Raw genomic sequence first — 13,224 nt, forward strand, 5'->3', positions numbered from 1 at the left:
TGGATTGTAGCAGAGCGTGGATGTAGGGGAGTGATCAAGCAGTACACTGCATGCCAAAACAGTCTTTCATTTGATCAAGGGTCTCAGTCTATCTAGACCTCTCTATCAAGTAAATTATAAGAGATGGGGGTTTGTGGGAATGGTCCCAAAGCACACGTTGTAGTAGTAGGGGTGGCATGTAGCCTAGCGGTTAAGAGCGTTGAGGCAGTAACCGAAAGGTCACTGGTTCGAAGCCCCGAGACGACTAGGTGAACAATCTGCCGATGTGCCCTTGAGCAAGGCACTTAACCTGGATAAGAGAGTTTGACAAAAATTTAAATGTAGCAGTTTAAAGATGCATTAGGCAGAAATCACTCCACCGTTTCCTGGTTGCTAAATCTCTAATAGCTGGCCTAATTTTAGTTTATGTGACAAGTATAGTGTAGAGAATCAGTGTACCATCTAAACCCCTATGAAATATATTTTGCATAACCAAAAATATTGTATTTTCAGCTGGTGTACAAAATCGTAAGTAAGACGCAAAAACAAAACTTATGAACGGGAAGCATAGAAATAGCGCACATAGAACCGCTTCTTAGACTTGCTTTCAATGAGAATGACAGATCTATAACTCACATTTCTATGTGAATTTGGTCAGGTCGCCCAAAAAGTTACATATTGCAGCTTTAACTTAATAACATTTTCCTAACGTTAGACACCTTTTGAAGAAGTCTGAGTGAGTTACAAGTTTTATCCCCATCTTAAAAGTTTGGGTGACACTTCAAAATAGAGGTAAGTGCAAGATATCAAGTGCTCACAACTTCTTGCAATGGAAGTGCTTTGGTCATAAAGCACTGAGAGTGGGGTTGCTAGTGTGCTACATGTTGGGAGCTGTCCAAAGCTGTAATGACAAGGCTGAGGTAGGCCTCTGAAGCCAGTTCTTCTGCAGACAGAGTTATGTAGGTGCCATTACCTGGTTGTGTAGGTGCCATGTCTGGTAGTCCCCCTCTGTACATCTCCGGTTGAAGATGGACCTGAAGTCAATCTTGACCAGCTGCCACTCTGACCGGTGACTGACGTGGCCAAAGATCCTGCAAACAGCAAAGAACCGTACAGCTGCAGCAGAAAAGGTACACTGGTATCTGGTTGTCAGATAGCAAAGCCACATCAGCTGTGAACACCGATAGGTACACTACACTGAAACACAGAAGTCTCGTTATAATGATTAGGGTGACAGAAGGTGGCAGAGAGAAAAACACTAGACAAACTAAGGAGTGTCAGGTACAGCACCCATATTAGGAAGTCCCTCAGTTGTCAGACCGAGGAGTCAAGATATTTTCTTTCTTTGACTTGGACGAACATGACAGTTATTACTAAAAGCTTTAGAGAAATGGCATTTGGCAACTAATGGAATGTATACTATGGAATCTAAATTAATCACTTTACAATCACTTTCCCTCAGATTCAACACAAACTTCAACAGACATTTAAGGTTATGACACCACATCAAATGAACATTCACACGTCTCAGATATAATTACTTCTCAGAGAAAATTGGGTGGGAGTGTTTCTGGAATTTACCTCCTATCTCTGCTAATCAAACAACAAATGTATCACAATCAATCCATCAATTAACGGACTGAGGCGCTGGTCCATAACTGTCACTAACTGTAAAATCATTATTAATTGATAAGAAAATGGTCTGAAATGAACTAATGATAAATAATGAGGTGTCCATACACAGAGATGCAGAGAAAACGAGTACAACATTGATTTTTTTCTGTGAAAAGCTGTAGTAGGCTGTCAACAATCTCCTAACAGTATCATATCCCATAGTCCTGTCTGTCTCAGCTGGTTCATAGTAGTGTATAGCACTCTGGGCCTACAGGGAGAAAGTCATTTCTCCTATATTTTCCTTCCATCTTCCTCTCTCACTGTATCTCTGTCTAAGTCCCCCCCTCTCTTTCCCTTCATCTGTCTCAGTCTCTCCCCTTAACTCTCTCTCTCCCTACTTCTGTCCTTCCCTCTCCCAGTCTCAGCAGCTGTGGCCTACCCTTCTGTTGCGGTGCTGACTACAAAGTCAACTGTCTGTCCGTCACTCAGTTATGGTGATGACAGGTGTTATAAAACACGGATGTAAGGGCTATGGGAAACCTTATGCCGCAGCCCTCAAGGTTTTACACCAAAAAGTCTAATAAGAGCAGTAGCATCTCATGTAGTATAGCTAAGTGGGTCATTCTAGAATGAAAGAAGTTATAGAAAAGACAGAAAACTTCATATGCCATGTTTCTTAAAATGATTGAGTTAATGTTGCTACATAATGCAGCAAGAACTTTTAGAGCCCTACTTTCCTCTTCGGTCCTTTAGACATCGACTATTTTATTTTTGATGATGTTCCTCATGTTCTTCAAATGGAGTGTTCTGCTGTCGCCGGTCTCCCAACACCATTGATGTCTCTGTGATCATAATCCCGAGACAGATGGTTTTGATGTGAAGCTAGACCTTGAGAGGGATCTATTCAATTCATGTTAGGAAAATGGGCAATCAGCGCTGTCGTTTCTACCAGGGTTTGGATTGAGCAAACTCCCACACATAATGTTAACACATCTTTCACGGTTACGGTTCATTCAATCTCAATTCATTGTGTTAACATATCAAACATACTGTATATCTGCAATCAGACGTGATTTCATTTTACTGTATGGTGTAGTGGTAGCACTGTCGGCTATACGGACCACATACAGTACACTTTTGGGCCAACGTTTGAATCCTGCATCCACCACTTTTGGCTCTGAGTTTCCCCTTATCTGTCTCCCTCTCATTCAAAATTGGGCAAATAAAGTTGACTTACGTCATAATGAGAGTCTCCTCCCCCGGCTCCCCTAGTAACCCGTCCACAAACAGGGGCGACATGGTGAAACTGTATTTATTCCACTGTCTCCCCTCGTCGAAACTCATCCTGTGGGAGGAACCATAGAAATAGAATTAGAACTCCATTAGTGTATTTAACAGCATTATAGTATTTTCTATGGGAGAGACATTAGCAATAGAATAAGAACATTTTATTTATCCCTTATTTTACCAGGCAAGTTGACTGAGAACATATTCTCATTTACAGTAAAAGGCCTGGGGAATAGTTACAGGAGAGGAGATGAACGATCCAATTGGAAGCTGGGGATGATTAGGTGGCCATGATGGTATGAGGGTCAGATTGGGAATTTAGCCAGGACACCGGGGTTAACACCTCTACTCTTACAATAAGTGCCATGGGATCTTTAGTGACCACAGAGAGTCAGGACACCTGTTCAATGTCCCATCCAAAAGACAGCACCTTACAAAGGGCAATGTCCCCAATCACTGCCCTGGGGCATTGGGATATTTTTTTATACCAGAGGAAAGACTGCCGCCTACTGGCCCTCCAACACCAATTCCAGCAGCATCTGGTCTCCCATCCAGGGACTGACCAGGACCAACCCGGCTTAGCTTCAGAGCCAAGCCAGCAGTGGTATGCTGCTGGCACACGCCATAACTGACAGAATTAGAACATATTATTGTGTATAATATTACAGTATTTTATACATCTCTATGGGAGAAAACACACATCTTCTCCAGTGTCTTATCAAACTAATAAAAACTATATTTAAATTATTCCACCATGACACAGGATATGAGCACTGCATTCCAAAGGCACTGAAAGGCAAGGCTTACATCAAGTAACGAACAGGGAAAGGTGAAATTGAATGGCAATCGTCAAAGGAGGAGAATATCTCACGGCCTACTGGTTCGGAATTACACTAATAACTTCCTATGTTCTTAGACATACTCATTACGCTATCAGGGTTGTGGGAACGTGAGGATTGAGTCTTCCTGAGAGAGAGAGAGAGAGAGAGAGAGAGAGAGAGAGAGAGAGAGAGAGAGAGAGAGAGAGAGAGAGAGAGAGAGAGAGAAGAAGAGAGGGAGAGAGAAATTAAAGAGAGAGAGAGAGTCGATGCAAACCATGACAAATGATATTTCTCTAATAGAGATTCACCATAGGTGTCGGATGGGGAGTGGAGTGTGTCTTATAGCCACCAGAGCCCCTCCTTGGTCCAGGTAGAGAACACTGTACTCCTCATCAAAGATCTGAAAGACAAAAGGTATAAAGTATAAACTCATCAAATGACTAGCGTTATAGATTACCAAGACCAAGACTTTAATGTTGATGAAAGAGCAACCTAATGAACGAAAGTACACACACATATGCACACACACCCCTTACACACACACCTGAAATTAGTTATGGCTCAAATCAGCAAGATGATAATACATCAGAAACCCCTCCCCCTCCCTCTCTCTCTCCCTCCCTCTCTCTTCCTCAAAACCAAAACACATCACACTCCAATGTGGTCTGACGTTGCCGCGTCAATTCTCTTTTAATTATTTTTCATCTGTGTCCTTTAATTAGACACGAGGCCCCATAAATTGAAATTGCGGCCGTCAAATAAGGGAGGTAGAGGAGAGGTGACAAAGACACCCACCCACAGGCATCGTTGTATGGGCAAAGGCAGGGGGGCTACCGAATAAAATTAGTCTCGAAATCTCATTTGATTATCTGCACTAAATCACAGCGGCGGGCGGAGTGGTGTTGGATTAAACACCATCCTGAGAGGATGATGATGTAGTTGTTGAGATGGTGAGGATCTCTCTCTCTCACACACACACAAACTTTGCTCTTCCTGCTCCTCACCTGTCTCCAGGTGTTGCCGGCATCCGAGGTGATGAACATGCTCACGTTGCTGGTGGTCAACTCCGCTCCGATGGAGCCTGAGGAGAGGGGTGGGGGGAGGTTGGGTGAAGTGATCGGCATGAGAGAGTCCCGTATGACTTTAGCCAAGTGCTAAACTACTGATATCCTTGAGGGTGTGGGGCTGATTTAAATAAAATCCAAAATTCCACAGCTGCCTGATGTACTGTACATTACCTTAATAAAACATTGAAAGTCATACAGGAAGTGTCTTACATTACAGAAGTGATTAATGACATTTCTTCCTGAAGGACGCACAGATTGTATACTAGAGTCAAAGTCAGTCGTGTCCTTTCATACATTGATAACTAAAAAAGGTTTCCGAACTCATCACAGTAATATAGTCCACTTACTGTGCTGTATTAACCATCCAGTCTCCTCTATCATATAAAGACCTCCGCTATCAGACTGTGGCTGTTGAGTCTTCTACTATAATTACCCCCATTTAGTGGCTAATTAGAGTCAGGTGGTTCAACAGGAGGCTAGAGGAGAAGTGTTCCAGGGTATAACCCTCAGAGTTCTCTCTCTCTCTCTCTCTCTCTCTCTCTCTCTCTCTCTCTCTCTCTCTCTCTCTCTCTCTCTCTCTCTCTCTCTCTCTCTCTCTCTCTCTCTCTCTCTCTCTCTCTCTCTCTCTCTCTCTCTCTCTCTCTCTCTCTCTCTCTCTCTCTCTCTCTCTCTCTCTCTCTCTCTCTCTCTCTCTCTCCTCCCTCCTTATTAACACTGTTCCAGGGTGTAACCCCCAGAGCCTCCCTTCCTCCCCCTCTCCATCAATCCCACCCTCCAAATCATCTCTCTCCACGCTGCATTCTGTATGCCTCTGCTACTGTTCTTTGTTTGACTTATCATTCTCTATCCTGATGCCTAGTCACTTTACCCTGCCTTCATGTACATATCTACCTCAAATATCTTATTATTATCTATCCTGATGCCTAGTCACTTTACCCTGCCTTCATGTACCTATCTACCTCAAATACCTTATCATTATCTATCCTGATGCCTAGTCACTTTACCCTGCCTTCATGTACCTATCTACCTCAAATACCTTATCATTATCTATCCTGATGCCTAGTCACTTTACCATGCCTACATGTACATATCTACCTCAAATACCTTGTACCTCTGCACATTGATCTGGTACTGGTACTCCCTGTATATAGCTCCATTCTTGTGTATTTTATTCCTTGTGTTACTATTTTTCTTTTTATTATAATTTTTTTAACTCTGCATCGTTGGGAAGGGCTCGTAAGCAAACATTTAACGGTAAAGTCTACACCCGTTGTATTCGGCGCATTTGACAAATGAAATGTGATTTGATTTAATTTGATTTGATTTGTACACTAGGATTAAGGGCTTTTATCCAGTGTTGAGGTGCAACAGAGCTCTGCTCACTTTCCCTACAGCGTTTTTTTTTTTTGCTTTAGAGATATATGACCCAGCAAAACACTGTAGGTTACAGTATGGATACAGAGATGTGCAAATACTATGTGTGGTGTGTTTATATGTAAATGACTGGTCCCACAGCTGTTGTTCCAGAGCCATGACTCAGCTAAACACAGTCAGTTACATTATATATATAATATTATATATAATGGATACAGAGATATTCTGTAATAACAATACTACTTGTACTAGCGATAGACGATATACCTTTTGTCATACTATGCCAGTCATACTTCCCTATGAAGTCCTAGCCCTTCAGTTCTCCAGAGACCACATGGCACTGTACAGTAGTAGACTAGTCCCACTCCTGACTCCTACGGTGTGTGGAGATATGTCATAGACTAGTCTAGCCCAGCAGGAATTAAAAGCCCTACAGCTAAAATGGGAAGCCATTCTGAGACTGATGCTGATAGTGACAGACTGCGTCCAAAATGGCACCCTATTCCCTATTTAGTGCATAGCCTCTGGTCAAAAGTAGTGCACTATATTGGGAATAGGGTGATATTTGGGACACAACATAGTCTCTGATCCTCCTGTGGTGTTTGTTTTACTCAAGTAATGGTGGGGAGATGATGAGTGCATCGAGCAGACATGCCCTCCTGTGCCCGGATGCCCGGTAGCCAGCCATAAAGGGCTAAACCGTGATGGTATAGTTTTGTGCACCATTGTGGGTTTCCGGAATGTGGTTTCCTGTGTTTGGCCACACATTTGAGTTGACACAGACATGCTGCCACCTGGGTTCCCGTGGGAGAGAAAAACTGACTGTGGATGGTAGGGCTGGGTGTTTGTAAAAAATAAAAATAAACGATATAACAAAATGTCCCTTTATAGAAACATGTTCAGTTAGGTGGCAAAGGTGTTATTTTAACATTGCGAAACCATATATTTTGTCTCTGTTCATGTGCAAATGGGAGAATGTCATATCTGACTGAAAGAGCCATGTAAAGCCAGTGATAAGCAGTGTGTCATGAAGAGTCAACAGTTACATACAGCACAATATAAAATACAAAAGAAGGGCGCTAGTCAGGCAGTGACTGTAGGAGAATAAGAAAAGGCACTTAAGAGGAACAGAAGGCACTCTGAAGATGCTGTCCCACTCTACAATTCCCAAGTGTAGCACTTAGCTAGTAAATCCATCTGTATAGGACGCACAGTGGTGACAGCGCTGGGACGTCAGTATGGGCCAACAACAAATATTATGCATGGCCGTCCTAAAGTATGCTGGATCAAAAACTTTTCAGGAAATGCTTTGGGCTGAGTACATAATTTAAATCCAAATATATTTCCAACATTAATGAAACCCCTAAATTGTATAACTGGCAGTGTTTGAAAACTTTAATACAGGCCTATTTGATCTTCCCGGAATGATAAAGTAAGTAAGTTATCTAAATTCAACTCATTAAGTCAAAGAAACCCCTCAAGTATCTGAGCTTCACATTTCGCAATAAACGTAACTTTACAAATCCACACTGTCACTTTAAATAAAATCCCATGTTCACCTACCTGAGGCCACAATGATCCCCGGTGCAGAGTCCTTACTCTCGATATTCCCTGATGTGTAGGGGTTGGCCGACACATGTAGGTGGAGGTGTAGGGAACAGTATGGCTGGGGAGGAAAGACAAACAGAACAGTTAGCCAGACTCATTAACAAAGGAGGGGGAAGATCTGTCAACAGAATAGACTTATCTGTATGTCAACACAAACACTCATTAGAGAAGACCCCCAAGCAAATGGCCATGGAGGTGGGATTTATTGACGCAAGCATGAATGCACGCACACACACACGAACATACGCACGCATGTGCACACACACACAACCCCACCCTATCATAAATCCTCACACAAACACTACTCCCCATTGGCTCCTTCCACCATTCATTTTGATTGGAATAACCTTTAGCTACACAATTCTCATTAGGACACTGCAAATGCCAGTGGTGCGAGCGTGTGTGTTGTGTGTTGTGTGTTGTGTTTTGAGGTTTATTAAAAGGCTGACATTTTCTGACAAATGACTGCATAATACTGGGCGAAGGCGAGGTGCGCTCTCGAATCACTAATTACTTTATCAAAGGGTCATTCTTTGAGGGTGTATTAAGGGAGCTGAAAAGGGGTTATGCTCTACCCCTTGGCTGATTGGGACCTGTATCTATAATATACACTGTAATAAAGCTGACCATTAGAGCAAATACGTGTTACTTTGAGCCTTTTAGACGGCCAGTACGCTTAACTATTAGAAATACACCGGCCTACCAAGTGGCACAGCGGTCTAAGGCACTGCATCGCAGTGCTATAGGCATCACTACGGATCCGGGTTCGATCCCGGGCTGTGTCGCAGCCGGCCACAACCGGGAGACCCATGAGGCGGCGCACAATTGGCCCAGCGTCGTCCAGGTTAGGGGAGGGTTTGGCCGGCCGGGATGTCCTTGTCGTATCGCACTCTAGTGACTCCTGTGGCGGGCCGGGCGCATGCACGCTGACACAGTCGCCAGTTGGACGGTGTTTCCTCCGACAACATTGGTGCGGCTGGCTTCCAGGTTGAGCGAGCAGTGTGTCAAGAAGCAGTGCAGCTTGGCAGGGTCGTGTTTCGAAGGATGCAAGGCCCTCGACCTTCGCCTCTCCCGAGTCCGTACGGGAGTTGCAGCGATGGGACAAGACTGTAACTACCAATTGGATATCACGACATTGGGAAGAGAAAGAGGTAAAAAATAAATAAGAAAGACACTGAATAAACAATATAGCAAAAATCTCAACTTTGGCCATTGAAAGTAGCTACTAGCTAGCATGAACAATCAACACCCAAGTTTGTGGAGAAACAAAGAAAAGAAAGGCATAGTTTATCTCTCTCTTTATCTCTCTCTTTATCTCTCTCTTTATCTATCTATTTATCTCTCTCTTTATCTCTCTCTTTATCTCTCTCTTTATCTCTCTCTCTTTATCTCTCTCTTTCTGACACGTCTCTCTCTAAACGTGAGATCAGTTTATTGGACTGGATCAAAATCAAAATGGCTGACCTTTCAGCTCCGCTAGCTTCCTCGGCTGCCCAACCTCAGGAGCGCTCAGATTTGACGAGCAGTGCTCTTTCAGAGCTCTATCCCCCTTCCTTCACCACCTCAGCACCGTGGCAACGGCCCAGATCAGTCAACTTCTGACAAGGCCCCATTGACAAGTCCAACAGTGTTATGACGTGTGTGTATATCCATGTGTGTATCCATGCGTGTTTGGTACATGCGTGCATCTGTTTGTGTGGTGTGTGTGTATCCGTGTGTGTGTGTTTTTTTGTGTGTGTGTGTGCATGCATGTGTGTGTCCTCACTAGTTCACAGTGGATGCTGTTGCCCCTCAGGTCAGCAATGGGAGCCTGCAGTAGCCTCCAGTCTCTCCCTCTGTTGTAGGTGATATAGGTCTTCACCACGTTGTCCATCTTCTTGTTGGCGAGGAACATCCCTTTTATACCCGCCACCTAGGAGATAGAGATTAGGGAAAACATGTTTGGAAGATGTAATACTTCTATTATACCCTGCTAACAGCACCAAATTGTAGCTTGTCTAATAATTAGTGGTTACTTCAAGGAAGGTTCTAGACCTATTTATAGGGAAATGGTCAGACACACTGTTCTCAACTAAAAGTGGTCTTATGTTATTTTTTGTCTTTTATTAACATAAAAAGTCCAAAGTGTAAGTATGTAATGAACAAAATACGAGACCAGGCTGTCTCATCAAGATAATGGATGAGGGATAAAAATACCTGACTAATATTACGCATTTTCATAGAGTCTAGACAATAAATCAAGTCTTACTTATCTTGTAATACAAACATATATTATATTGTGTTTAGCTAGATGTTATCACGCTTTTATGGTTATAGGATGTTTGTGTGTATCGCCAGAGGGGATCTACTGTGATGTGCATCATAATATATTGTGCTATGCTTAATGCAGGAGATATGATTGCGATACAGATGTAGCATCTTAATTAGACCTATATTGTCACAGCAAAATAATCCTGCAGCAACAGGATTTGAATGTTTAGTCCATAATGTACCTTGATCGGTGGTTAGGCTATTAGCTGGCAAAAAGTAGGCTACATAACCGTGTGTTAGTGCGGGTTTTCAGTGAATTTAAGGAAATCATGAAGCTCATCTGCATTTTCTGCGGTGCGGGAAAATTCTCAGCAAAAAAAGAGACATCTGTATCATAATCATATCTGCTGCATTAAGCAGAGCACAATATATTATGATGCACATTACAGTAGATCCCCTCTGGCGATACACAGAAACATCCTATTACCATAAAAGCGTGAGAACATCTCGCTAAAAGCCATATATTACAAAATAAATAAGATGCAATTTATCGTCTATACTCTAGAGACACTCTGTATGTAGTAAGATACATGTCCTAAGTTAATCTGACTTGGGGGCTTGGGAAATAACTCTGAATATGAAATTGAGTTGAAGTCCTCACATGCATCAGCCAAGCACTCCCTTCTCGTCAATAATTGACAGATACTTCAATCTCGCCTGGAGCTCAGATTTTAGCATATGCTATGTTTCGGGTCCCCGACCCCAATCAAGGGACTGAATTTGATTATATCGCCGATCACAAGGCCAAATGAGGGGTTTAGACACGGCTGGTATATCATCAACAGTCTAATTATTTGATTTTCCATGGAGCTGATACCCATTCCATTGATATTTTCTTCCCTGGCAATCTGGTATTCAGCGGGCCCCACATTTGTATCAGGTATGTAAGCTAATATCTGCAGTTATTCATCAAAGGAAATAATGTGCACGTCAGCAGTTTGAAACTGCTTCTGTGTTCATTCCAAAGCGCCTTTGAAAATGGAACAGCAATTCGGTTTACTTCCAAAAGTGACAGGAGATTACTTTATACTCTACACCTCCTGGTCGTCAAACTCCCCCACATTGATCGCTAGTCTATATAACCTAATATTACTGGAGAAGGTAATATAGAGAAAGAACAGGTCTATTTGGGAAGATTGTGTTGAAACGAGGCTGTGTTTGATGGTTATTATTAGTGATATATTCATTCCATCTGTCAACTGTGTCATTGGGAGTCATTCAATATCTCAAAGTGCTTGGCGGTTGAACACTTTGAAACTGTATAGTTTGTACTTCTTCCAACTCTGTCTGCATTCGATATTATGCCCCCACAGGGACGCCACACTTCAAAGCCAACTATAGACCTAGGCCTATATACCACTAGAGTATGTGGTATATGTGTTCCACAGCATAGCTCCAGAGGCAACAATTCACTTCTGGTCTCAGGAAAGATGAAGGCAATTGGTATCTCAAGGTTACACTCTCGTGCAAACTACCTCTGTTTCTAACATTACATACCACCCTTATGCATTGCTCCTGTAAGTCGCTCTGGATAAGAGCGTCTGCTAAATGGCTTAAATGTAAATGTAAATGCATTGTGAACCTGTACGTGTATTTACAGTGGGGGAAAAAAGTATTTAGTCAGCCACCAATTGTGCAAGTTCTCCCACTTCAAAAGATGAGAGAGGCCTGTAATTTTCATCATAGGTACACGTCAACTATGACAGACAATTTATTTGCAAATTATGGTGGAAAATAAGTATTTGGTCAATAACAAAAGTTTCTCAATACTTTGTTATATAACCTTTGTTGGCAATGACACAGGTCAAACGTTTTCTGTAAGTCTTCACAAGGTTTTCACACACTGTTGCTGGTATTTTGGCCCATTCCTCCATGCAGATCTCCTCTAGAGCAGTGATGTTGTACTCCTGAGTGGCGCAGTGGTCTAAGTGGCGCAGTGGTCTAAGGCACTGCATCGCAGTGCTAACTGTGCCACTAGAGATCCTGGTTCGAATCCAGGCTCTGTCGCCGCCGGCCGCGACCGGGAGACTCATGGGCGGCGCACAATTGGCCCAGCATCGTCCAGGGTAGGGGAGGGAATGGCCGGCAGGGATGTAGCTCAGTTGATAGAGCATGGCGTTTGCAACGCCAGGGTTGTGGGTTCGATTCCCACGGGGGGCCAGTATAAAAAAAATATGTATTCACTAACTGTAAGTCGCTCTGGATAAGAGCGTCTGCTAAATGACGTAAATGTAAAATGTAATGTTTTGGGGCTGTCGCTGGGCAACACAGACTTTCAACTCCCTCCAAAGATTTTCTATGGGGTTGAGATCTGGAGACTGGCTAGGCCACTCCAGGACCTTGAAATGCTTCTTACGAAGCCGCTCCTTCGTTGCCCGGGCGGTGTGTTTGGGATCATTGTCATGCTGAAAGACCCAGCCACGTTTCATCTTCAATGCCCTTGCTGATGGAAGGAGGTTTTCACTCAAAATCTCACGATACATGGCCCCATTCATTCTTTCCTTTACACGGATCAGTCGTCCTGGTCCCTTTGCAGAAAAACAGCCCCAAAGCATGATGTTTCCACCCCCATGCTTCACAGTAGGTATGGTGTTCTTTGGATGCAACTCAGCATTCTTTGTCCTCCAAACACGACGAGTTGAGTTTTTACCAAAAAGTTCTATTTTGGTTTTATCTGACCATATGACATTCTCCCAATCCTCTTCTGGATCATCCAAATGCACTCTAGCAAACTTCAGACGGGCCTGGACATGTACTGGCTTAAGCAGGGGGACACGTCTGGCACTGCAGGATTTGAGTCCCTGGCGGCGTAGTGTGTTACTGATGGTAGGCTTTGTTACTTTGGTCCCAGCTCTATGCAGGTCATTCACTAGGTCCCCCTGTGTGGTTCTGGGATTTTTGCTCACCGTTCTTGTGATCATTTTGACCCCACGGGGTGAGATCTTGCGTGGAGCCCCAGATCGAGAGAGATTATCAGTGGTCTTGTATGTCTTCCATTTCCTAATAATTGCTCCCACAGTTGATTTCTTCAAACCAAGCTGCTTACCTATTGCAGATTCAGTCTTCCCAGCCTGGTGCAGGTCTACAATTTTGTTTCTGGTGTCCTTTGACAGCTCTTTGGTCTTGGCCATAGTGGAGTTTGGAGTGTGACTGTTTGAGGTTGT

General features: G+C 43.3%; 1 protein-coding gene across 3 annotated transcripts in view; it reads right to left on the reverse strand.

Annotated features, from left to right (window-relative positions):
- The window catches only part of LOC121533082 (VPS10 domain-containing receptor SorCS1), a 166,460-nt gene that overhangs the window by 19,607 nt on the left and 133,629 nt on the right, over nt 1-13,224 (reverse strand). For all 3 annotated transcript variants that reach the window (XM_045223146.1, XM_045223147.1, XM_045223148.1), the window contains exons 10-15: nt 9,516-9,662; nt 7,706-7,808; nt 4,706-4,782; nt 4,010-4,101; nt 2,831-2,938; nt 953-1,070 (exon numbers count right to left, since the gene is read on the reverse strand). In XM_045223146.1, coding sequence (XP_045079081.1) covers nt 953-1,070; nt 2,831-2,938; nt 4,010-4,101; nt 4,706-4,782; nt 7,706-7,808; nt 9,516-9,662 — 645 coding nt within the window. The remainder of the gene's footprint in view (nt 1-952; nt 1,071-2,830; nt 2,939-4,009; nt 4,102-4,705; nt 4,783-7,705; nt 7,809-9,515; nt 9,663-13,224) is intronic.

Source organism: Coregonus clupeaformis, chromosome 10 (genome assembly GCF_020615455.1).
Source record: "Coregonus clupeaformis isolate EN_2021a chromosome 10, ASM2061545v1, whole genome shotgun sequence".
Taxonomy (NCBI): domain Eukaryota; kingdom Metazoa; phylum Chordata; class Actinopteri; order Salmoniformes; family Salmonidae; genus Coregonus; species Coregonus clupeaformis.